The sequence below is a fragment of the Lissotriton helveticus genome, chromosome 7 (assembly GCF_964261635.1).
Source record: "Lissotriton helveticus chromosome 7, aLisHel1.1, whole genome shotgun sequence".
Classification (NCBI taxonomy): Eukaryota; Metazoa; Chordata; class Amphibia; order Caudata; family Salamandridae; genus Lissotriton; species Lissotriton helveticus.
The window spans coordinates 1,859,532,109-1,859,558,339 of record NC_136068.1 but is presented as its reverse complement, the minus strand read 5'-3'; the positions used below and the strand labels follow the sequence as shown (position 1 = coordinate 1,859,558,339).

General features: G+C 46.7%; 1 protein-coding gene across 1 annotated transcript in view; it reads left to right on the top strand.

The window, feature by feature from the left end:
- Nucleotides 1-350: 350 nt before the first annotated feature.
- Nucleotides 351-26,231, top strand: part of LOC144767794 (hydra actinoporin-like toxin 6) — a 68,323-nt gene continuing 42,442 nt past the window's right edge. The window contains exon 1 of the mRNA XM_078651174.1: nt 351-568. Within this exon, the coding sequence (XP_078507300.1) occupies nt 459-568 (110 nt within the window). The 5' untranslated portion in view covers nt 351-458. The remainder of the gene's footprint in view (nt 569-26,231) is intronic.

The following is a 26,231-nucleotide window of genomic DNA, read 5'->3' as shown; positions in this document are numbered from 1 at the left end:
ACGATCAGTGCTGACTCTGCTCATCTGATAGCAGGTGGTGGTGGACTCAGGCCCTCAATTGTGCCGACCAGGGCCAGTAATATGTATTGAGTACTCTGCAAGCTGTGTAACTTAAAGTGTCCTTGTATTCTTAATATGTTCTTCTGAAAAAGAAAAAATTGAATAGAAAAGATGAGTCCTCGAATGCTCACAACATTTAATATCAAGGCACATCCGTGTCCCATTGCCGCCCTTCATCTGTTCTGGTGCTATCAGACGTTGATGGACCTTGGCCTGAGATCAGCTCAAATCAATATCCTGGGCGTGTCTTGGAAATACCCTGCAGCCGCTGTGCTGGAAGGAGGGTGGACTGAAGCCTCTCATATACCTTTGCCACTCCACTCCCTTCACCCAAGGGAAGAGAAGAGAGTCCGGAGGGCGCTCAGCGACACCCTAGTAGAACCAGGTCTTTGGTGAGGATGGCCCAGAGTATGTCCATCGAGGAGATGGTGCTGCAGCTTAACACCACCAGGTGTGTGGGAATCGAGATCGCCAACGCCACCAAGTCTCTCACCTTGAAAGGCGCCAGGTGAGTCTTGCTGGGCCACCATGGGAACCCCGGCTTCGTTGGTACCCAACCTTCCTCTGATCTATTAAATCTTGCTGCCAAGCGTGTTATTTTACTGGGCTTTTACACTGTGCTCTATACCAGGAATTTGCTATCAATGTACAGTAGGTTACACAATGGAAAAAAGCACTGGTAAAGGCAATTGGACTGGCTGATCATTGGAAGTGCGGGCATTTACATTGAAACACTGACTCTTCGCTAAGTGCATGCTCATCATCCATGCTTTAGGTCACACATCCTTAAACTCAATTCTCAAATCATTGACCATGGACTCCTGTTTACATTCTTCCAGTAGCCCACAAATTCACCTGTCAAGAGGTATAGTTATAAGCGACCGGTTGATTTTGCCAGTGCTTGTTTGAAATGTGAGAAAGACCTCCACCACACTAGCCCATGTTAATATATTTAAATGTGTAATCTAGACCCCACTAAGGACAACTGCGTCAGCATATTTATTATCTCTATGTACGTGCATTTCGTAGGATTAAATTAAGGTGCACCTCAAAGGAAATTATATGAAATTCATACATCTTCCTTTTTTCCATGTTTAGTTACATGTGTTTGTTTTTGCTGCAGTGGATCTTAACAGTACCATGCATTCAACAGATTTGGTCTTTCGACATGAGTAATGATAAAAACTGTAAAATGATTTGCTGTCAGAGAGCGTTATTGATCTTCTTTACAAACGAATGTATTAAATTCTGTGTCCAAAAATTATCAGGAACTTGTATAATAATAGATACATTACAAGCACTACTATCGAAACAGTGGCGTAGCCAGCCCTGGTGCCACCGGTACGAGTCACAGCTTTCGCTGCCCACAGCAGCCGCGTAAAAGGGCGGTCGGTGACCTCCCCCCTCCCTTTGTTGCGCCACTGTATAGAAATATAAATTTGTAGAGAAGTATAGGTAAGGTAAGTATACTTGTAAAGCGCACTGTTACTCCATCTCGGAGTGTCCTGGCGCTGTATACCGCTGGGGAACCCGTCATGGCTTTCCCTGTGAGATGATCCCTCCTGGGCGAGTCTGCGGACATTGACCCAAGACCCTGCCGCGTCAGGAATTGAATCCTGGTCCCGGGCTGATCTCTGCTTCAGGGTCTGCCGCTCTAACCAGTGAGCCACACTACTCCACATATCATCTTTTATTGAATAATTTAGCGGCCTGGAGCCCAACTTAACATAAGAGTCTCACACAATCGTTGGTAAACATTTAACATTTGCGCACAAGCATGAACATTGCAGTATGCTGTGTGCCCCATTTTGTCTAAGAAAGTGAAATGAGCATTTGCAATGCAACACGTCTCACATTTGTGAGAGTTTAAGCTATTGCCATTATAAATGACAATGCCTTTTATTTATCTGTTTTGAAAATTAACACATATAAAAGGCACTGACTGTCATTTGCAATGCCAGTGGCTCAAAGTCTCGCAAATGCAAAACCTATTGCATTGCAAATGCTTGTTGTTAGACTGTTATCTGGGAACTCTGTAATTAAGTCTTTGGTGTGGAGGAGCCAGGGCGAGACGCTCAAATTGCAGCACAAATTAGTCACCACAATAACAAGGTTACCTGCACTTTATGAACTCACTGGTCTTCTCAGGAGGGTTGAGGAGGCCTTTACCACAGCCAAACTCTATCCCACATTTTATACATTCAGCCCAGAGGGCTTTTAAAAATGGCGTTTTATGGAGGAGCTGGCAGGGGGGTGGGGGGAGGGCAGGGGGCTTAGGCTGGGAAGTGCTACATTGTGCTGCGTGGCCGTGGCCGGTTCTCTTATCCTGTTTGGGCTCCGTCCTGTGCTCTTAACCTTCAGGGCTGATGACGAGCTCAGCTCATCATGAGCGTAACCTGGTTTGGTAAACATTATCTGCGCCATCTTGCCTTTTCCCCTGGTGCCACACTTTTTGTCATACGCACCCGCCATTTTAGGTGCCTCGATCAGAACCACCCTCTGCACGCCACTGGCCCCCAGCACAGCCCTTCGCCCTCACAGGCCCCCCCTGCACTGGCCACCCCCCCGCTCTCACATGCCTTGGGTCATAAACCCCTCTTCAGCGCAGCTCTGCCTCGGAACCCCATCCTGTTCCCAGCGCGACACCTCCCTTCGTTCCTTTCATGGTCCCAGACCCTTTGATACAAACCCCCTTTTCCTGTGTGCCCATTTGTCTTCCTCGTTCCCAGGCCGCCACCTGGCCCTGCGGATACTGTTTATTGCCCCCCCCGTACAGTAGGAAGTTTCCCCCATTAAAGGACCCTCGAATTGATCAAAGCCCCCACCCTATGAGATCCGATCAACCCCACACATTCCGTGAATCGGCGGAATGTCCAGCTGCGCGATAATCATCACCTGTTGTGACCGGGGTGGGGACTTCAACTGTAAATGTGTGTGGGAACGGGCCTGAAGGGGAGATTCCGAGGATGTCCTTTCATACTTCAAAGCATTGCAAGAATGTGTTACCTGCAATAAAGATCATAAAACTGTGTATAAGAGGCCAGGCCTCAGAGATGCGGTTAGAGCACCTCGTGACGATACTGGCTGTCCGAACTGATGTGTTCTCCTCCGGAGAGAATAAACCTTGTTTCCTGCCTTCCAGTCTCCAGCGCCTGCCTCTTCATTGATTAAATATTTTGTGGGTTAAAGAGGCGATACCGCCGGGCAAATATTGATTGTCCCTGACCTGTTTTTACAATTGGCGCCCAACGTGGGGCCCATCAGCGACACGTGGATCCAGTGGGAGAGGTCCTGACGACAGAGTGAACGACTGCAACGATCGGGAGAGCTCTTGCCCAATAGACCCTCGTCTGGCAGCCGATCATCCGAACTTCACTGGTTCCGAACAGACCTCTCTCGAGTGATCTACGGTCCTGACTGGGAACCATCAGGAGTGCCGCGAAGAAAACGAGGGAAAGAGGACGATCGGGCGCTGGATTCGGAAGACAAGAAACTGTCCATACGGTCCGGGTAAGGTCGTGTAAACACGACGAATTGCGAAATGATTGTTTGATTGTTCGGAAAATACTAGTATTACTCTTTGTTGACTTGTTTGGAGATTCACTGTCTGCAAACGGAGAAACAACAGGCTCTCTCTCTTTGCAAACAGTGAAGGATAGGTAACGCAGCCATCGTGCCTATCTTTCTCCCCCACTGATTGATTGTTTGAACTCTCGGGAGATTTCCCTCTCCCACACTGATTAATTGTTTTTGACCCCGAACTACTGTTCGCGGATTGTTTTCTGGAGATTCTCTGTCTGCAAACAGGAAAGAACAGGTTCCTCTTTGCAGATAGTGAAAGGGTAGAGGACGCAGACCTTTTGCGGGCCTACTTATTCTCCCCACTGAGTGTTTGATTGACCGAGTATTGACTGTTCGATATTGGTTCATGAGGTATTCACTGCCTGCAAACAACGTAGAATAGAAATATTCTGTCTAGTCTTTGCACACAGTGATAAGATAGGCAGTGCTGACTTTTGTCCTCGTTGTGAGCCGTCATGTCTGTCTTCTCCCCACTGATTGGTAGTTGGTTCAGCCCGGACCGTTTATTAGAGGTGGACCATCTAGCTCCACTGGAAGGCACCCCTAATAAAGACATGTTCACAAAGTATGGATTAGTTACCATAGCCTATAGTAAGCTGTGGCACAAGTATACCAAAGAAAATCAAGAGAAACAGTGGCCACTGATAGGATCCTTCGATCTTGATAAAATAGAAACGTTAGAAATAGCCCTTTGTAGTAATAAGACAACGCCTATTATGCTCGACAGTCTCGGTATGTGGCGCAAAGAAGCAATGCAACGAAAGAAAAGAGACGAAGTCAGAGTAGGTAAAGAAACGCGACAGACAACCTTCCAAGCATCTGGTAGGCAAAAGGAAGGGATAGCGGCAACCCGACTCTACTGAACGAGGGTAAGAGCAGAGGGCCGACAGAAATAACAGGCCGGCAGAAAGGGAAAAGGCGTGAGACAAAGATGAATCAGACTGACACGGACAGGCCAGATAGAACCACCACGTTTGATTATGCCCGATGGCACAGATTTCACCAGACCGATTTCAGCGACATGTTTGAGTCCTCATAGATCGAACAACGCTAAGACGGGAAACCCAGTCTAGCTCTAAGTTACCCGGTGACGAACCCCGTACTACCGCTACTGTTCCCTAACACAAAAAAGCCACCCTTTTCGGATAACCTACAGAAACAATACACAGAGTAGTCTCGGACAGATTAGTATACATTCCATTAATGAACTTAAACTTCGAGTGCAATGGGACTGATTACTCTCTGCTGCCCCCCCACTCTGTAAAAAAAAGGAAGCAATTACAGGCCTGCATAGACAACCCCCCATTACCCAGACATGCCTGTCCAAACAAAATACCTACCCCCACTCCGGAAGTTCCCGAAATGCCACAGGTCACCGGTCACGCCCATCCGGAAGGTGAAACACACAGCACGTGTGGGGCGGAGCCTGCTGACAGCCATCGATCGAAAAGATCGCCAGTGGGATGTCCAGGAGGCACCACGGGCCCGGCATGAAATGGCCTTCCCATCCTCTTCCTCCTGGGGTGGCGTCCCCCGGGCCACGAGTAGGGAGGGGGCGGATGCAGATGACCCCCTCCCTCGTATCTCCTGGTCCGGCCATCACAAATACCTCCGCTGAAATTGGTACAGGGTGGGCTGGGAGGGAGAGGTGACGCGAATGAGCCTCTCCCACCTCCCCGGATAGGAGGTTTCCCAGCCCCGGCCCGGCGCCGAACTCCTCCAACCGCGGCGGCCATATTTCCGCAGCACAGAACATGGACCGCGGCGGCCATACTTCCGCAGCACAGGACATGCAACCGCGGCGGCCATACTTCCGCAGCACAGGACATGCACCGCGGCGCCCATACTTCCGCAGCACAGGACATGCAACGGCCGCCGGCCATACTTCCGCAGCACAGGACATGGGATGGCGCCGGCCATACTTGCGCAGCACAAGACATACGATGGCCCTCAAGTGTACTTGTGGAGCACGGGATGTGGAGTGGCCATCATGTATGCCCGTGAGAAGGGGCGGCGTGGGGTGCACTGGGAGAGGGAGGCGGCGCGAACGAGTCTCCCTCGCCCCCCAGGTGGGGGCGCCACAGCTGCACCCTAGCCGAATGTCCTGCTCCTACGGCACGGTGTTCCATTCTTTTCACCCCAAAGGGTCTCTTCCACTCTTGCAGACTCGACGAAGGGCGGCTGCTGCAGGGCCTCAAAATGGCGTCTGGGCCCCCCTGGAAGGCGGGTCTAGGCCGCTAAAGTAACTCTGACCAGCAGTGTAACTCGGACGCTTGCCCACCGGGGCACGAGCCCCCACCTCCGACAGCATCCCCACAGCCTTGAAGATTCTACAAAAGTCCCCGGAGCCCTTGGCCCCTGCAGGCTTCCGATGAGGAACAACTGCCTTGATCGCTAACGAAATAACCACGACATAGCCACCCCTTCTGTTAGCACGAGTTTTTTTGAACTGCCGAAAAGGACTCTGGTCCAACCGCCGGTTGTGGGAAACATTTTGTCCCTGATGCTACTTCCCGACTAACCCGGCCCCGCCCAAAATGGCGCCGGTGTCAATGAGAACTTACGAACACCTCGTGGTGTTTTTAGCTAATAAGACTTGATGTTCTGAGATATGTATATGATCCTTTGTACACTTGACGAAAAAGATGGAGGGTTCACTCGACGAACATGTAAAAGGACCCCGTTAAAAATGTTGGTTTCAATGTACGATTTATTATGATATTATTGTAACTGATACATAACCTCGCTTGTGACACACGACCACGGTATGCATTTAGGAAATTTGATTGCAACTAGTCTGACTGTGCTTCCAATTATGAAATGAATGCCCCTTGATCCCTCACCTATTGATAGACCTTTTTAGTTTCCTGCAAATGACTAAATAAACCCTTTTAAATGTTTTTAATGCTGCAAAATACCCCCCCTTACTGTACGTGCTTCAGCCATCGCCGTGTCCGGCCAAATACGATTGCACCCTCATATCTACATGCTGAACGATTGTGCAAATAAAGGTTTTCCAAACTATGAACAGGTATTGCATGCTTTTTTAAAATGTGGGATCAGCGGGAGAGTTTTTCTGTGCACCCTGCTTTGTTCTCTCTTTTAAGGTTATTAGAATATGGTTGCTCAGCCCCGGATGGAGGATCGAATCTAAGACACGATGCTCTGCCTCCAAGTATGCGACTGGCTTAGGAACTAACGCATGGAGAAGGACCTCGACTTCTGAGGACGGGTAAAGTGAAGCGGTGTAAATGATAGAATGTTATAAAGGTACGGCACTCAAAGGTACTAGGGAACAGAGTTGGCCGAAGAGCTGATATGCCTTAGAACATCACAGCGTTGGAAAAGATTTAAGGACCCCGATAGCTAGATACATCTACCAACTAGATACCTCGCACTAAGTGCCTCTGATTTTTAACGTTTCCCTACACACGGCCTATAAGGACACACTGCCCCCCCCCCCCCCCGGCTTCAGAAACCAAGACCCCAGGGATTCTATCCCGAGGAGATAAGACGAGTATGTGGTAAGTAAAGGCCTTTCGTGCCCATGCATTTGATATGCTCGAATGTTGTCCCCCTCCCTTCCCCTCTTTTCCTCCCTCTACAGGTTACATTGGAATCACGACTGAGGTATGGTGAAGATCTGAAGCCTCGCCATGTCTGATACATGAAGCGGACTAACGCTGCAAGGTGGCACCTAAGCACACCCACAAACTGCTCTTGTAACGAAAGAGCCAATAAGTTGTATGATATGATGAAACACGATCACCCCTAATCCGTGTTGCGTGAATGGGCACATGTCACGTATGTCTGAAACTATGAGAAAATGTTTTTATGCGACTGAAGCGTTGACTTAACTAGGCAAAGGACCGAGAGTGCGAGAAGTGCGACACAATGGTGCCTCTTACTCAATGCATGTCCCCTGTACCCGGCCTAATGCTCGTCCGTCCCAAACTGCATGCTTTCGAAATTCTAACACAGACCCGTAATGTCTCATGTTGTGTAATGCGCTGAATAGCCTATCTTAATACACGGCCACTCCCCATGTCGCACGTGTACTATTTAGCCTATTGTTGCACATCTCTCTCTCTCTCTCTCTCTCTCTCTCTCTCTCTCTCTCTCTCTCTCTCTCTCTCTCTCTCTCTCCCTCTCTCTCTCCTCCACACTCTCACTCTTCTGAACGACTAGCACCTAGTTGGCAAACCGCCACCCCTGGTGCACCACCCAATTGGCTCCAACTACCGCAAGTATTTGCACAAATTTGTCTTAAATAAAATCACCTTGATGCCGTGTCACTACCTCTCCTTTCTGCTAAATATTGACGAAATCTAGAATTGGCCAAAAAGGAAAGGACAGGTAAGACAACTGAGGTTCCCTAATCTGACCCGTAATAAGGGAACTACATGTCAGTGGCTTCTATGATAAAAAAAATGCCTCAGATAACGCGACCTTCCCTGTCCCGAATTGTCGCAATACCCAAACAGTAAAGGTGATCGAAACATCCCCATCTTCCCAGAACGCCCTCAGTTTTGTATCAGCTGCCCCGGACGAGAGTTTTAAAACTGTCCCTCACCCCTGGTTGTAAGAGATGGGTCGACTTACAACTAACACAGGCCAGCCGTTGTTCCTAGAAATGATTTGTTTTTAAGCAAGCTACAGAGTTTAGAATTCGAGAAATGTCACTGAACGCTTACCAACTGAACTGTGGCCTTCTGCTAGATAACGCCCTCATGACACAAAGCAAGACGATAGTCCCTCACCCCAGTTTGCTATGTTCCTAGTTGTTTCCCATAAGACCCCGGTCACCCCCAAGGAATGAGTCGGATAGTTATCGCAAGCCCCCCGGTTTTTTACTTAAGTAGTCAGGTTGTGAGAGACTATGTAGAAATTAGAATGATGTTTGCAAAATTAAGATTAGACCGAAATGAAGAAATTGTTGCAATGAACCCTGTTGAAAGTAAAATGTTTAGCTGAAAGGTAGGATGCATTGATAGAATGGAAAATTGTTTAGCCTATGTTCGTTCCTCAGAAAGATACCTATCAGACCATGGTGATAGCACGTTGCACTTTTTCGTAAAATATAAAGCCCTGGAGAACGGTATAGCTTCGTAAGGCTCGTACTAGGAAAGTGGGTCTCTGCCAGAAGAACTGACGTAACTGTAATAAACAAAATGCAATGAATAGGTACCAGATCTCGTACCACGACAATGAATGTAACACCAACAAACACCAAAGAAATAGTTACGAAGGAAAGTTATAGGAAATCCAGCAAGCCCATCATCAATTATTTATATGTTGGTTGTGAACCCCAATGTAACGGATGTTTCTCATTTGCTTGGAGCTGGGAGAGAAATAGACTTATGTGATTACCTTCCTCTGCCAATTCTCTAAAGACTGTCTTTTCAAACTCATTTAAGGGTACCACTGTCGGAGGAGAGAGAGACCGGATGTGGGAGCACGCGGCCTGACTACAGATCGTGGAACATCTGCCACATTGGCCAAGGCGAGACCGCAACAGTAAGGAGTCGCAGGACGAGGCACTGTTTCCGACAAAATGAGAGGAAAGGGCTGACCTGATGCCCCTGCTCGATGATCAACATGTGCCGAAAAGTCCCCGCTCTCTGAACTCGGTCATGGGCCCACCTACCTAAAATTTTCCGTCCCCCTGGTCTGTTCCCGATCTGGCCCTGCTCCATCCCCTTTTCCTCCGACCTACCCTAAGGACTACTCACACACCCCCCTTCTTCCACCTGAACTCTTTGACAATCGACTCAAAAGGACACAGGGCGAAAAGGACCTTTTTGACCCGGAAAGCGAGGAAAAGGTCATGCCCTGCAACGCGGGACCTAGAATAGAGCTGGACACATAGCTCCACCGCCGGTGCTCCACAGTGCCAACAGAAGATGACAAAGAATGCTGAGAACTCACTAATAATGGTCCATGACAATAGGACTTCCCCTTCGAACAATGACACCCCTGATTATCGTTTTTACTACGTCTCATTTCTCTCCCAGCCACCATTGTATTGATTGTGCTCCAACCAAATACGAAAAGAACTTACATATGTAATAACCTATCAGTTCATATTCCGAATGGCTATAAGCATCTATGAAATGTACCCAACGCTCTCACTACAGAATCATTTTTTGTCCGATATTGCATTACTATGACTTTCCTGCAAACGAGCTTATCGATAGGCCCGCCTCCTAAGACGAAAGATTTTAAATGTTATGTGTATAGCTCCTTCACCTGGGTTCCTACTTCTTTACTTATGACCGCCGCAGTAGACATGGATAGGAAATAGGCCAGCAAGATGTCTTGGGAATGTTAAAGGGAGGACTGTGGAAAATTAGTACGGTTTGGTAAACATTATCTGCGCCATCTTGCCTTTTCCCCTGATGCCACACTTTTTGTCATACGCACCCGCCATTTTAGGTGCCTCGATCAGAACCACCCTCTGCACGCCACTGGCCCCCAGCACAGCCCTTCGCCCTCACAGGCCCCCCCCGCACTGGCCACCCCCCCGCTCTCACATGCCTTGGGTCATAAACCCCTCTTCAGCGCAGCTCTGCCTCGGAACCCCATCCTGTTCCCAGCGCGACACCTCCCTTCGTTCCTTTCATGGTCCCAGACCCTTTGATACAAACCCCCTTTTCCTGTGTGCCCGTTTGTCTTCCTCGTTCCCAGGCCGCCACCTGGCCCTGCGGATACTGTTTATTGCCCTCCCCCCCGTACAGTAGGAAGTTTCCCCCATTAAAGGACCCTCGAATTGATCAAAGCCCCCACCCTATGAGATCCGATCAACCCCACACATTCCGTGAATCGGCGGAATGTCCAGCTGCGCGATAATCATCACCTGTTGTGACCGGGGTGGGGACTTCAACTGTAAATGTGTGTGGGAACGGGCCTGAAGGGGAGATTCCGAGGATGTCCTTTCATACTTCAAAGCATTGCAAGAATGTGTTACCTGCAATAAAGATCATAAAACTGTGTATAAGAGGCCAGGCCTCAGAGATGCGGTTAGAGCACCTCGTGACGATACTGGCTGTCCGAACTGATGTGTTCTCCTCCGGAGAGAATAAACCTTGTTTCCTGCCTTCCAGTCTCCAGCGCCTGCCTCTTCATTGATTAAATATTTTGTGGGTTAAAGAGGCGATACCGCCGGGCAAATATTGATTGTCCCTGACCTGTTTTTACAGTGCGCTCATGACGAGCTGAGCTCGTCATGTAACGCGGTAATTTCAAAATTGCCACGTACAGCGGGAAAAGCCGCCGCATTTAAGTGCTTTCAGCTTTGATCAGGTTCCCTTTATCTTTCCGCCTTTGAGTTTATTTTATCATTAATTGGCTTACTGTCTTGACCACCTTCAACCCCACCCACTCCTCAACCATCAAACTCCCCCAACCCCTGGCCAGTGAGCCAACTGTGAGCAGTAATCAACATATGTCATTTGAGGTAGTCTACAATCCACACGGAGTCCCTGTCTGGTAATTAACAAACCAGCAGGGCGATGCCATATGCTGCTGGCAGGGCCAGTGGAATTATGCAATTCTGTGGCCTGAAGTTTTCCACATAATTATGGATGTGCCACACTTACCATGTAATCCATCATCTTCTGCGCAATTTGCAGGTTTTTACAAAACAAAATAGTTTCTTTGCAACTGGATCACAAGTTACTAAACATGCTAACAATCGTGTCCACTTCAGAAGCAAGTGACCTCTCAGTTGCTGATTTGAGGTGTTAAAATGATATTAATGAGGTGAAATCTTTTCCCATAAAAGATGAGCAAAAAGCAAATAAGTGACGAAAAACTGAGACAAAATGTGCTGCGGATTTACTTGTTAGTCCCTAGTAAAGTGCACTGAGTGTGCCAGGGCCTGTACATCAAATGCTACTAGTGGGCCTGCAGCACTGATTGTGCCACCCACGTGAGTAGCCCTAAAAAGGTACCACAGACCTGATATTGCAGAGTCTGCGCGCAGTTTGTAACTGTCATGTCGAGTTGGCCCATACACATCCTGGCCAGTCCCTAACCTTACCTTTTCTTACATGTCAGGCACCCCTAAGGTAGGCCCAAAGTACCCCTGTGGGCAGGGTGCACTGTATGCGAAAGGTAGGACATGCCCGGACGTGTGTGTCATGTCCTGATAGTGAATTACAGCCCATTTTATTTTCCACTATTGCAAGGCTACCTGTTCCCAATAGGAAAGAATGGGAAGTTTGTTTATAACATCGTATAAACATAGCTGGCCCTGGGAACTAGGTGGGAAAATAACATTTAGTATGCCTGAACTCAGAATCTAACGCTGCATCTTTTAGTAAAGGTGATTTTTACATTCTGTGTTTGAAAATACCACTTTTAGGAAGTAGATCATTTCTTTCTCAGTCATCCCATGTGCCTCTGCTGGAATGTGGATTGCCTGTCTGGGTTTTGGACGACAGATGGCTAGGAAGCAAGGGTGGTTCCCGATAGTCTAGGTAGGTCAGGAAAGGGCTGAATAGACCTGGGATGCAATGGGGGAAGAGGGAGGAGATTTCCTTGTACCTCAAATGGCCTGGTCTGCCTCTGACAATGCTGCCCCACCCCCTGCCGGGAAATCACACCAGAGAAGGCAGAACTGGTTCTGGCTGGGTGCAGACACCCTCTGCCTAGAGGATCAAAGGAATTTTGGATACAAATACTGGGGCCCAGACCCCTGAACCTGAGAACTCTTTTGGATCAAGAAGACTGACAAGGAGAAGAGCTGGAGAAGTTGTGAGGTGGGACTACCACTTTGCTGTGTGCTTTGCTGTGTTGGTCTACAGTGGCTGCTTTTGTCTTGGGCAGTGAAAGGACTGGACTGAACTTTTTGTTATCTACTTTTGTGAGTTTCTCCAAGGGCTTGAGGTAGAGCTTGCCCCCTGTTCAAGAAGTCTCAGGAACAGCAAAGACTTCAAGCTCTTCTGCCCTCAGCACTGGGGACAGTGTGTTTTGTGCTGCGACAGAAGAAAAGCAACTCAACGATGTCTACGACGCCACTGCCGACTCCGTGTCCTGAAGGCATCGCAGAGCGCACCGCGACCCTGGTCTCACCGATGACGCTTGCTGACGCCACCACCGATCCGCTGCTCACACCGCGACCTGTGCGCACCGCACTCCGTACCGCCTTGCTTCACGCTGGAGTCATGGCACCCCAGAAAGCACCGCCGCAATGCTGCACCGCGACCCTGGCCTCACCGACGACGCCTGCTGACACCGCCACCGAGCTGTTGCTCGCACCGCGACCTGTGGGCACCGCACTCTGCACCACCTTGCTTTACGACAATGACTTGGCCTCCCCGACACCGCCACCCCATGCCAAAATCGCTACCACTGCTTGCACCGTGGTTCGAGGGCACTGCTCCTAAAGTTACACGATGCACTGCCCTCATCCCGCAACGCAGCCTTGGCCTACCGACACCGGCACCATTGACTACCGTTCGTCAGCCAACGACAGTGCTTCAGCAACGACGAGGCAGCTACTTGCACCGTGACCTGCCAGCACCGTGACAAGCACCACCTTCATCTTGCACCGCGACCCTGGTCTCAACGACAACGGCATCTGACGCCGCCACCGAGCTGCTGCATGCACCACGTACAACCTGAGGGCACCACACGCCGCACCACTGCACTTCGCACCGCAGATCCTGACACCTGCCGACGCCAGCGCTCCTGACTCCAACAGAGAGTAGATCGACCTGCAACGCGTGTGACTTAGAGGGTCACGACAACTCCTTCACCGACCTGCGGAACCGACGCCTGCAGATGCTGTAATAATCAAGGACCTGTACACACATAAGATCAAAACACAGGGTATGTTCATGTAATGTACAAATAGACAAGAAATCGCCAAGTCTTTTCTTGTTGCTTTTAATGCTTGTTTGCATAGAGACCAGCCGACACGTGTTTCGTCAGAGAGCAGTCAACTCTGACTCTTCAGGGCTAAGTCGTAATAAATGGAATGGATGATCCCTTGACCGGTGATAATTCCAACCCGGTGGGGGTCTGGGTAGGTGAAGAGTCAATCGCAAATGCGAGGTTCTCAGCTGATAAAAAGCCCTGATAATTCCAAGTCCAATGACAAGAAACGTTAAGCTAGCTGCGTGTGTCAGTCAGAATATGACCGTAGATTTATTCCACTGTTGATAATCAGTGAGCAAGGTGAAGCCGATACGGGGACTAAGAAGGACAGATTTGTCTACCAGGAAATAGTTGCGTTACTATTGTAGAGGTCAAGGACCCTTAGAGACACGAATCAGTGTCAAAGTCATCGGGATGAGAGAGACCCATGTCTCGGCATCGATCCGATCTACCCGAAAGTTGGGATTGCAAAAAAACCAAAAAAACACTTTGCACCGCAGCACCCGACACCTGCCGACGCCAGTGCTCCTGACTCCAACAGTGAGTAGATCGACCTGCGGCGTGTGACTTCGAGGGGAACGACAACTCCTGCACCGACCTGCGGAACCGACGCCTGCGGACGCTGTGTTTTCGGAAAGAGAGGTTGCCGACGCCCTGTGTTTCAAAAACTTACTGTTTGCGGGTCTTTCCGACATTGTAGCTGGCCAGCGACGCTGCGGTCAACCAGAACAGTTTGGATTTGTTTGCTCACCATGCCGTGATAGCCCCGGATGGAACTATTGACATCAAAGAACTGTTTTTAAAGTGTACTTTGATAACGGTGGATTTTTAAGTACTGTATTGTGGATTTTTATCGTTTTTGGTCTTGTCTTAAGTATATAAAAATATTGGATATTTTTCTAAACTAGTGTGGTGTCCTTTTGTAGTTCCCAGCTACCAAGGGGTTGAGCAGGGGTTATTTTAGTAGTGTAACTCCCTTATCCTGACTTATCATGACTAGAGTGGTGGTTTCTGCCTGGCTTTGGCACATGCCCTAGCCTGCAAAAAATCCCATTTCTAACACTTTCCCTGATGCAATGGTCTACTACTGCAAGAGAGTGAAGCAGCTCCAGCAAAAAGAAGCCCAATGCAACTGAAGCACTCCTTTCAAGGATGTTTGAATATGTGGTGAATCCTGTCCTACTAAGTAGTACATTTCATGAATAATGTACTAGCATAGTACTTTCGCAAGGCTAAAGCACTAAGGGCCAGATGTAGGTGGCCCAACACCGGTCGGTAACGGCCAAAATTATCGAATTTACCGATTCGGTATTTACCGAATCGGTAAATGATATGTAGGGAGCACTTTGAAGAGTGCTTCTGTGCTTTAAGGATTCGTTATTTACCACCAACTGTTAGTTGGTGGTAAATAAAGAATACCTCTGTAAATGCAAATTTGTGCATTTACACCTGTGCCATGTGACAGACATGCATGCCCTTAGGGCATGTATGTGTGCCACATGTGCACACAAGCACTATTCAGGGGTGCAACAGGGTGTCAAAGTGCCACCCTGCCACCCTTGACTCTTTCCCTATTTTATCGAATCGGTAATTACCGATTCGGTAATTGACATTCATTCCTATGGGCCTCCAGGCCATAGGAATGAATGGTAATTACCGAATCGGTAAATACCGATTCGGTAAACACCGAATCTTAACGATTCGGTAGTTTTTACCGAATTTTTAGCTACATAGCATTTACCGATTCTAAAATACCGAATCGGTAAAATTCTGTATTTTAGAATCTCTAAATTCTATTTACCTACATCTAGCCTTTACATGCTAAAATATGAAACACAGCGACACAACCAGCCAAATGTTGCAATTAAATCAAGATTTCAGGTGCTGGGTTAACCATCATTTGGGGAATGGAACTGGGCTACGGGAATATGCTAGGGGAGAATAAAGTTAGGTAAAACATCTATTACAACAACAGAACTAAGGGCCCAATGGAGGTGGCCCAAATACCGGTCGGTAGCGGTGAAATTTGGTAAATTTCACCGGTACCGACCAGTATTTAGCCATTCCTGATGTAGGGAAGGAATAGGTAATAGGGAATCGGTAACTACCGGTTTCTTAATACCGATTCCTTATTGGCCTTGCATTTAAGGAATCAGCAATACCGATTCCTTAAATGCAATGTAGAAAGCACATAAAAGAGTGCTTTTGGACCTTATGGAATCGGTAATTATCACCAACTTCAATCTGTAAATTCTATTTACCTACATCTAGCCTTTACATGCTAAAATATGAAACACAGCGACACAACCAGCCAAATGTTGCAATTAAATCAAGATTTCAGGTGCTGGGTTAACCATCATTTGGGGAATGGAACTGGGCTACGGGAATATGCTAGGGGAGAATAAAGTTAGGTAAAACATCTATTACAACAACAGAACTAAGGGCCCAATGGAGGTGGCCCAAATACCGGTCGGTAGCGGTGAAATTTGGTAAATTTCACCGGTACCGACCAGTATTTAGCCATTCCTGATGTAGGGAAGGAATAGGTAATAGGGAATCGGTAACTACCGGTTTCTTAATACCGATTCCTTATTGGCCTTGCATTTAAGGAATCAGTAATACCGATTCCTTAAATGCAATGTAGAAAGCACATAAAAGAGTGCTTTTGGACCTTATGGAATTGGTAATTATCACCAACTTCAAGTATATACATATGGTAGTACCCTTTTTGATTTTAAAGGGAAAAAAATAAAAATGCCACTGGCATTTTATTTTTCGTGCCGGTTCTCTTGCTTTTGTTGCCTTATGGAATCGGTAATTATCACCAACTTCAATCTGTAAATTCTATTTACCTACATCTAGCCTTTACATGCTAAAATATGAAACACAGCGACGCAACCAGCCAAATGTTGCAATTAAATCAAGATTTCAGGTGCTGGGTTAACCATCATTTGGGGAATGGAACTGGGCTACGGGAATATGCTAGGGGAGAATAAAGTTAGGTAAAACATCTATTACAACAACAGAACTAAGGGCCCAATGGAGGTGGCCCAAATACCGGTCGGTAGCGATGAAATTTGGTAAATTTCACCGGTACCGACCAGTATTTAGCCATTCCTGATGTAGGGAAGGAATAGGTAATAGGGAATCGGTAACTACCGGTTTCTTAATACCGATTCCTTATTGGCCTTGCATTTAAGGAATCAGTAATACCGATTCCTTAAATGCAATGTAGAAAGCACATAAAAGAGTGCTTTTGGACCTTATGGAATCGGTAATTATCACCAACTTCAAGTATATACATATGGTAGTACCCTTTTTGATTTTAAAGGGAAAAAAATAAAAATGCCACTAGCATTTTATTTTTCGTGCCGGTTCTCTTGCTTTTGTTGGGTTGTTGGAGGAGTGGGCCCATTAGTAAGTGCCCCCCTAGCAGGGGCGGCTCTAGGCTCATGGTGGCCCTGGGCAGGGAGCATAGGTAGGGGGCCCGGAAGAGGGGGTCCGGGAGGTGCGGAGCGCGTAGGCCAGTAAAGAGGGGAGGGGGTCAGGGTGTTTAGAAGTGGAACAGAGCCGGAGGCGGCCAAATCCCTGCCAGGGGCCACCACGCAAATATGTATCCATCCTCAGAGGATTAATATATTAAGGATATATATTGGCGTGGTGGCCCCTGGGGTTTGGTGGCCCCGTGCAGGTGATCAGCTTGCACATGCCTAAAGCCGGCCCTGCCCGTAGGCTATGAATACAGCGACATTTGGGTACTGGTCTGGAGTATGACCACAAGCAGGTTTCCCGGGTCCCCTTTATTTCCTTTCCCCTCCACCCCTTCTGGCCTCTTCCTTAGTCGTCAGAACAGAAGGGCCATCCAGGGAACACCCCTCAGCCATTTTGACTGGTGGAACAGTCCACCAACATCACAGCTTTCAGTGGTGAAGTTTCCCCCTTTAATATGGCAGACGAGTTACAACAATTGGTTAGCTAAGGCTAGGAGAACTTGTGCCAAGCAGTCTGCTCTCTAAGGAACAGGAATCACTCTTGCTTCCTAGCAGAACAGGGAGAGGGTGTGGCGTAACAATTAGAGCTGCCGGCTTTGGAATGGGGGACCCGGCTTCGAGTCCCGGCATCTGGTCAACATTATTTTATCACCCGGTGCCTACAAAAAATGTATGTGTCCTTGTGTAATATAAATCATGTAAACTGTCCACTACCTTCCGGTCGAGCTTGCGTCATGTCAGCATTGCAAAATAAATGTTTTTAAAAAACAACAGCGAAGGTAGGTGAGACCCTTTCTGAGCACAATCGTGGATACAGGTTGCTCCTAGGAGGCTGCAACCAGCTTTTTTATTATGGCAGTATGGGACAGGACAGGAGGAGTGGGAGGGGCCGCAACTATATATTGCATTATGGGACACATAATGTAGACTTGCCAGGGTCAAGTAAGTACGATAGAGGTAGCTGATGTGTCAGCTTAAAACGGGCATTCCCATCCATCATCTCCTCCCCAGGATCTCAATCCCACCTGTCCCTAATGGGACCTTGGTCTTTAGCACACTTTGGTCTTATGCCATGTGTGATGCCTATCATTCCTAGAGGATCACAAACTGTGACCTACCCCAATTAATTTTCATGAGGTAGGTCGCTTTGTGACCCACTGAGAATCAGTAATTGAAACTTAACAAGTTGCATATATTAGTGAGTTGCTATTCTGTATGTTTGTACATCTGGCTCATAATCTAGAGCACCCAGGTTTCTGCCCACTTCTGGGAGGTAGAACATCTCCCGCCCTGCTCTTCGTCTATCTGTCCACCATATTAGCTCAGTGAAAGTTTGTAATTCCCAAAAGCAGGGCACTTAAAGGGGTTCATCATCTGCATAAAGTGAAATTATGTGCAAGTAATTTCTCAACATAATGCATGTCTGCTCTGCATGCCATCTGACATGTCAAAGGTTCCAGGGTGAGCACAAACAGAAAGTGTGATGGGGCAGATCTGCCTTGTGCCCTGCTGCCCATCCCAAGTATCCAAAAGTGCTCCGCTTGTATTGAACCTGGCCATAGAATTAGTGTACAGCATTAACATCCACAGTGGGATTGCACTGCCAAAGCCTATGCAGCACAGTACTATCCAAAAGTGATTCAAATGAAGCACATCAAAAACTTTTTTTATATCTATGTAGACCCCAACTTGACCAGGCGACTGCACTGGAATCTCACTAATGACTTGAAATAGCCACCAGACATTGGGAATAGTATTCCTTTTAGGTTTAAACCCTATTTGGTCAATGTGGACCATGTGTTGAAGCACACTGTTCACCATCAAGTTGGTCAGAATTTTACAATTAAGATCCAGCATGGAAAGTGAACGATATGATCATGCATCCAGCGGGTCATGGTCCGCCTTTGGAAACACCTGTATGGTGCTATCTCTAGCCCTGAGCTGGAGCACGCCCCTAAAATACCGACAGGTAGCTATTAACCACATGTCTGGCCATGGGTTCCTCAAATGTTTTGTAGAACTCTGGGGGCAGTTGTCGCTGCCTGGAGCCTTGCCTGGCTGTACCCTGTCAAATGGAAAGTTCTATTTCTTCAAGGGTTATTGGTACATCACTTGTTCTGGTGGCAGTCTTTGGAGGACAGCACTTTGCCCATAGTGCAATGCCTGGGCACCTCTGGTGGTGCGTTCACTCTATACAAGGCATAATAAAACATTGCAAAGCATTTATTGATGTTTAATTGTGGAATCACTATTTGTCCATCTAGGCATCTCAAGGCTGTTGGAGTGGAGGGTCGTGGCTTACCTGCTGAAGATGGCTGTCTCTCCTTGCTGAGCTCTTGCCATCCCGCAAGTAATCCAGCAACATCCACTGAGGAAATCATGGGCATCCTATAAACTGTTGGCTCCCTACAACCTGGCAAGACACTAGTGGTGCAGGTGGGGCCCCCTACTAAACCGATCCAGTTGGGGGTGCCAGCCGGGAGTGAGGCGGCTCGCAGCCCACTCACCCTCCCAGGGCCGTGAGAGAAGATTTCGACAGTGTTCGCTGCCCAGGAGGGCCGTAGTGCAGGTAGACAGCTTGGCTTTTTTGGGACTGGAGCCCCTATTCTCTTTCTCTCCCCTCTTTCCTGGAGTCTGAGGCCCAGGGCCATGCAGTGAGGAACAGCTGGTTTCCCTGGCCAGTCTCTAAGAACAACTAAATTCACAGTTCTTATTTCTCGAGGGTTTTTCTTGATACCATAACTAGACTAACCCTTGGAAATTATGACATCGTAAATAGTTACGGGGTGCATTCTGCTCTTGTTGTTGTAGCCCTGAGGAAGTCGATGGATGATGACCCAATGACGACTGGATGTGATTTTCACGGGATATTAAGTGAATACTTGGAATTAAAGAAGAAGGTTTTCAACCACTTTACATCTACAAACTCTTGGACATTATTGTTTCTGCTCAGGATAAATACTTATTTGTTACTTATAATTTTGAGGCTTCCTAGTCCACAGAATTCTTTGGAACATAAGGGTGGCCGTTTCTTCTTTATCCTTGGGAGCATTCAGAGGAATTTAGGAAATGTTACTTGCTTTACGGTTTTGCGCAGAATTTAACCCAGCCCGCTCATCATTTAAGTACTCCCGAATAAGAGACTTGTTGCACTGTGATTCATCGGGCGATAACCACGCCAGAGACCAAAGTGGGGTAAAAGGCCGCTTTGTTGGACAGGTAGGAAATATACAATATAAATACATAACAGATCATAATATGAAACATTTTCCAAACTAACACCCCCATCCCCTAAGCCATATCCCCCTGTCAACTATTTCCCCACCTTGTTCGGCCTAAACCTCCTCCCCAAACGCCTATCTCTATCCCTTCCTACCTCTTGACTCCAACTTCTCTCCCCTGCTTCCCTCTGTCCGAACCTGTTCCTAATGCCCCACCACTTCCTGCCTGTCTTGCTTTCCTCCAAATCTGCCACCAGGAAAAACCCCATCACAGGTGTTTTTCCTGTCCCCCCCCCCTGTCTGTTAGCTGTGAGGAGAGAAAAGTTTGTTTTGTAAAAACCACTGTCGCCAAACAGGATAAATCTCTATTCCAATGCGAACCATGTGTTAAACAATATAAAAGCGATATGCTGTCGCCATAACAGCAAAGAAACACCTTCCAAAGATGTATATACTTAGCAAAGAAACTACTACCCCAATAAAATCTGAAAGTTAACTAGACATAAAACTAATAGATCAGTAAGTATAAAACCTTTTGGAGAAGGAAGTGGGAGGGGTGAGAAAAGAAAGAAAAAAGGAAGGTTGAGGTGGGAGGAAACCAGGGGAAGGAGGGAGTGGGGGCGGGCGGGTGGAGAAATAAAGATACAAAAAAGATGTACATTTAGACTAAAGGGCCCATTCACTGAAAACTAAAATGCATAAATATGCTGTCGCTAAAACAGCTCTATCTTAAGACCATGGATTGACATTTAGAATCCCAGCAATCATTTCCCGTATATTCAACAGATACATTTCATTGCCAATGAAAGACAGATGAACTCTGTCATGTCGGAAAAACTGAAAAACTGCCCTATTAACTTATATATAAGCACCAACCAAGAAATACGATTTATAAAGCAAAAACGTTGGAGATCCCGATATACTTTCCAGCGGGCCCGTTCTATTGCTGTGAAACTGTCCGTCCCTTTCCACACTCTCCGGGGCAGAAGAGCTGTCAGGATGAGAGGATATCCGGGCCATGCCTTTAAGAAGAGTTTGAGATCAGTCTTCAATTCTATTAACAGCCCCAAAGCTGACAACTGGACCAGATCATTCTCTCCCATATGTATCAAAAGGAAGTCTGGCATTCTTTTAGATGAAAATTCACTGACCAGCGGAAAAACTGGACCCATTTCATCCCGCTCTTTCCCCACCATGATAAAGAAACTGCATCCGAAGAAAGACCCAATTCCTGCCAAAATGTCTTGTGTCCACCTGTATAGCTGCCCACTTGATGAACGAATGGCCAATTAGCCACACTTGCTTGCGCGCAATATGAACACCTAAAAAGAAATTACAATTAGAATCCTTCAGTTTACATTTTATGTTCCAATTGTCTGATGTAGCGCAAAAAGCAATCGGAGGACTAGCGCCCTAATTGTTTTATGTCACCAACAGAAAAATCCCACCTGGACGCTTCTGAGGCCGCCCAATGTGAAAAGAGTGTATACCAAATCTTTTGGGGTTCTCACCAATATTCATCAGAGATTTTCTCAGCATGGCTAACAGTTATGACGCTTGAAGTTGTGAGCCATCTTGATGACGATAGAGGAATGTGGAAGATGCACCCCCTATATTTAAAAACTCAGACCAAGCTTGCACTGGACATAGTAAACCTCCCACAGCCTGCAATATTACCATGAAACCTCTAGCTGTCTGGTCAGTTTTCGAGTGTTCTAGAAAAATGTAAATGTGTGCATGAAATCGTGAAACATGTATTGTCTTTAGGTCATCATTAATTGCAGTACCAAGCAGCTCTGAAACTCTGCGAGCCCCAAAATGGTGCCATACCATACACAATTTATTCAAATGGAACTCAAAATCAGAAAAAACAAATCTTGGGCAGGACTGTGATAATCTTGGATAATAGCTTTAGCGATATAGGATCCCTATGGTGTGAACCCCTCCTTCTTAATTTAGCCCAACCCTGCTAAGTTACCAGCTATAGTAGCAGAGGAAACATTCTTCTTGATATTAAGCATAATAAATCGTATTATGTCCTCTCTATGCTGTTGCACACATAAACCAGTGCAAAATCTAAACATAGCACCTGAATCTAAAAATTTCAGCCAAGCTCTTCTGTAAGCTAATTTGGTGCTTTTTGCTAGAGTTCTCGACGAGCTGATAAGCATTCATATCCCCAAATTCCATATCTCGCTGGGGAAGGATCTGTAGCAACTTCAACATCTGTCTGTCTTTCGCCTTTTGCCCGTTTATTAAATCCACCACTGTCTTGCTGTCAACATTGAATAGAATTGTTTTATTGGACAGTTTGTGACCCCATACTGTCAGAACCACTATAAGTGGGTAAAATTCTAAGAAGGCAATAGTCTTTTTTGCAGCAACCCAATTGTCCAGCCATTCCTCCGCACACCACCTACTATACCAAAACAGGCCGAAACCATGAGCACCAGAAGCGTCAGAAGAAAGGTGGAGTTGCCAGACAAAATCTTCGTCCAGGGAGCAAAGAGTTATGCCATTAAAATCTGATAGAAATTTTGACCAAACCTCAAAATCAGCTCGCATATGTGCTGATAACCGTATCCTGTGGTGTGGAAGTGTTATGCCTGACATAGAGAAACCCAAGCGCCTGCAAAACGACCTGCCTGCACGTATGACCTTACAGGTAAAATTGAGGTGTCCTAGTAGCCGTTGTGCTTCCACCAAAGTCAGTGTGCGTGCAGTGCGTTAATGGTCTAAAAGCCCTGTTACATCTGATATCTTCTTTTGAGGAAGCCTAGCTTGCATCTTGATGGTGTCTATCTCAATGCCGAGATATGTAAAGGCAACAACAAGGGCCTTCAGTTTTGTCCTCCGCTAATGGCAAACCCAGTGTATCTGCAAACCACTTGAAATCGTGTAAAGCAGCTTCACAATGGTGAGAATCAGCTGCACCCATAAAGAGAAAATCGTCAAGATAGTGTGTAATGCCCTTATGTCCTGTGTGGAAAGAAAAACACCATTGAAGAAAAGAACTAAATGAATCAAATAGCTTGCATGATATGGCACATCCCATGGGAAAATCCCTCTAAAAAAATGTTGCCCTTTGAAAAATATACCCAGTAATGAAAAATCTGATGGATGTACTGGCAAATACCTAAAAGCAGATTTAATGTCACATTTGGCTAGCTGTGCCCTCTCCCCCGTGTCCTTGATCTTAACCAAAGCCGAATCCATTGATTCAAAATGTACCATGGAGTCCTCCTTGGAAATAAAACTGTTAACAGAGGAACCTTGTGGCCATGATAACTGCCGAATCATCCTGAACTCGCCTTCGGTCTTCATTGGCACGACACCCAACGGGAACACAATCAAGTTTTCCATGGGGCAATGATTTAAAAGGACCTGCCATCCTACCCTCTTGCACCTCCTTCAATAATTTTCTCAAACTATGTGTGGAAAAATATTGGCAGATTTTAAATGCTGCGCAAATCTAGGGCTTCTTGGGCCTTGATAACCAAGCTTGAAACCTTCTCGAAAACCCCAGTGTAGTAAAGTCGCCGCCTGTTGGTCTGTGTAGAACTGTAACCATTTACATAAAATGTCCACCTTGATTGGTGTAAAAGCCAGTATTGCCAAACTGTGTTGGAAAACCTCTGCCTCTGCCCGGCAAATCGTTCCCCCAATTAGTCTGTTCCCCGAAACATTGCGAGACTGCTTGTATTTGCAAGGGTTTCTAGCGCAGTATCCTTCATTGAAAATCCCAGCATTCACCTGAAACCATTGTCTGAGGTCTATTCCATGCCCCCCCATGGTGGCCTAAACTGAAAGGGCCGGTAAGGGACTGCCAAACCAATAGCTGTGTGCATAGATGGGGCGGCCTTTGGGGTACATCCACTGTATCCAAAGCTCGTTATCGATCTCTCCCCATGGCTTATCCGGCATTAATGTTAAGCGGGCAGTAGACTCCTCATCATAATGTAACCATGCGTACACCCCAAATTCAGTTGCTGCCTTCCTAATGATATCAAGGTACTCGAAAAGAAATACTGATCTTTCAGGAAACTTCTCACAATATACACTGGCAAAAATGAGAAAGGCAGAAGTCCATGAATCTATATGTGTTGGTACCCTCGACCTTTTGGAAAGTTCCCAAGCTTCCTCTTTGGATCCCTCTTCTTCCATATTTTATCCTTCGTGACCTTGCTTAAGTGAGCACCTAAAGGCATAGAAACGCCCATATAAGGTAAACGCTCGCACACGCCATTTGCGACAATGTCAGAAACTGTCTTTTTTGCCATCTTTTCCAATTCTAATTCCGTAACGTAGTTGGACACTGTGAATCCCTCTTTATTCTCATGACTGTAACTGTGCAAAGGAGCTAAAACATTCTGTGTACCATCAGTGCCCACCCCTTTATCTGCTCTTACACGTTTCAAAGGTTGCATTGGAGCCTCACCTGTTGTATTTTATGCCTGGTCATCAACAGAAAAACTGTGCTTCGCTCCCTTGCTCTGTCTCTTCCCAGTGGCTCCGTAGGTGACTGCTTCATGTCCCTTGTTCTGCGAAAAATATAATCTGGACAGATCCCCTGGCCTCCCCGCAAATGTGGGCAAAAAAGCTTGCCAAGTCCTCGCAATCTGACAACTCCCCTTCCTCTGAAGAGTCATGTTCATTTTCCAGTGGAACATTACTTACCACCCCTGTTGTATCTGCCTTACCACCCCTGCCACTGCCACTAGGTAACTCACCATCTCCAATACCCCCCTCAAACTCCCTCCAATTTTTAAACTTTTTTGAATGGCGTTGATCTCTTGTCATCCAGTGGAATGGGAAAAGTCGCTGAACCATCCCTGTCTTCTTACATCCGCCGTTGCAGGACTCTTGATGCCTTGCTGAAACACTCTTACTGCCCTTTTTTTGTGCCTGGCAGCATTAAACCCACGTTGGACTGCGAAACGCCAGATTTCGCAGCCGAAACCATGTCAGTCTCCTTTAACTGTAAATAGTCTGCCCTTATCGGTGATTTCTCGCGGTATCCAAACCCATTGACCAGATTCTTCAGGGGCTCTGGGAGTACTAAGCTGATCGGATACCATTTAATTAGAAATATCCGAGAAAGGAGTAACACTTTTTAATTTTCTTGAATCTGCAGCAACCTCGTAGACACAAAACAACTGCTCATAGGTAAGGCTTGTGTAACATCGCAGTTTGGGGAATAAACATTTTAATACATAAAAGAATTTCCCTTTTCATTGGGTAAAATAGGAGACCAGACCCTGTCAGGCAACAAGTCCTGAGAAAAGTCATTCTTTCCCACCTCACTCATGCCACAAATGGGAATGTTCGTGCTATGAGTATAAACTTTGGCAGGTATACTGGGCCTATTTTCTTTCTGACCACCAGGTAGAGCACTGGTAACACAAGTGTTGTAATGAGAATCCACATATCAATTAAGTTGGAAGTAGGTTTAATACAAGAATGGAGCAGGTACACGGCCAGACAGGTTAGCAGTCAGGAGTAACTGAATACATTAGAATACAGTATGTAGGAACACTCGGAATAGAATATGGAACTAACATAGTTAAAGCGATACACGTGTAATACACAACATAACACATCCCCCTTTGAACATAATAGAAAATACTCATAACTTGTGCCCTCGAAACCACCCCCCACCTTTATAAAACTAATTTGGAAAGGGAGAGAGAAAGAAAAAAAAAAAGTGAAAAGCATTGCAAAAGTGAAAATTATTCCTAAAAAGCAAACTTCACAAAGGAAAGTTTTCAGAAATGTAATCAGCCAACCAAACAGGAGGCTTTTTTTCACGCCTAGGGTTTCTAAAAACTTTTACTGCATCATCACAGGCAGAACTAGAAGAAGTAGAAGCGCTCAAGTCAGATGATTCACCATCATAATGCGGGCCCGAAACATCAGAGACGGGACAACTGGAGGTATTAGAAGTAAAGACATCTGGTGACTTGGCACAAAACAAATCCTCCAAATCAAATAAATC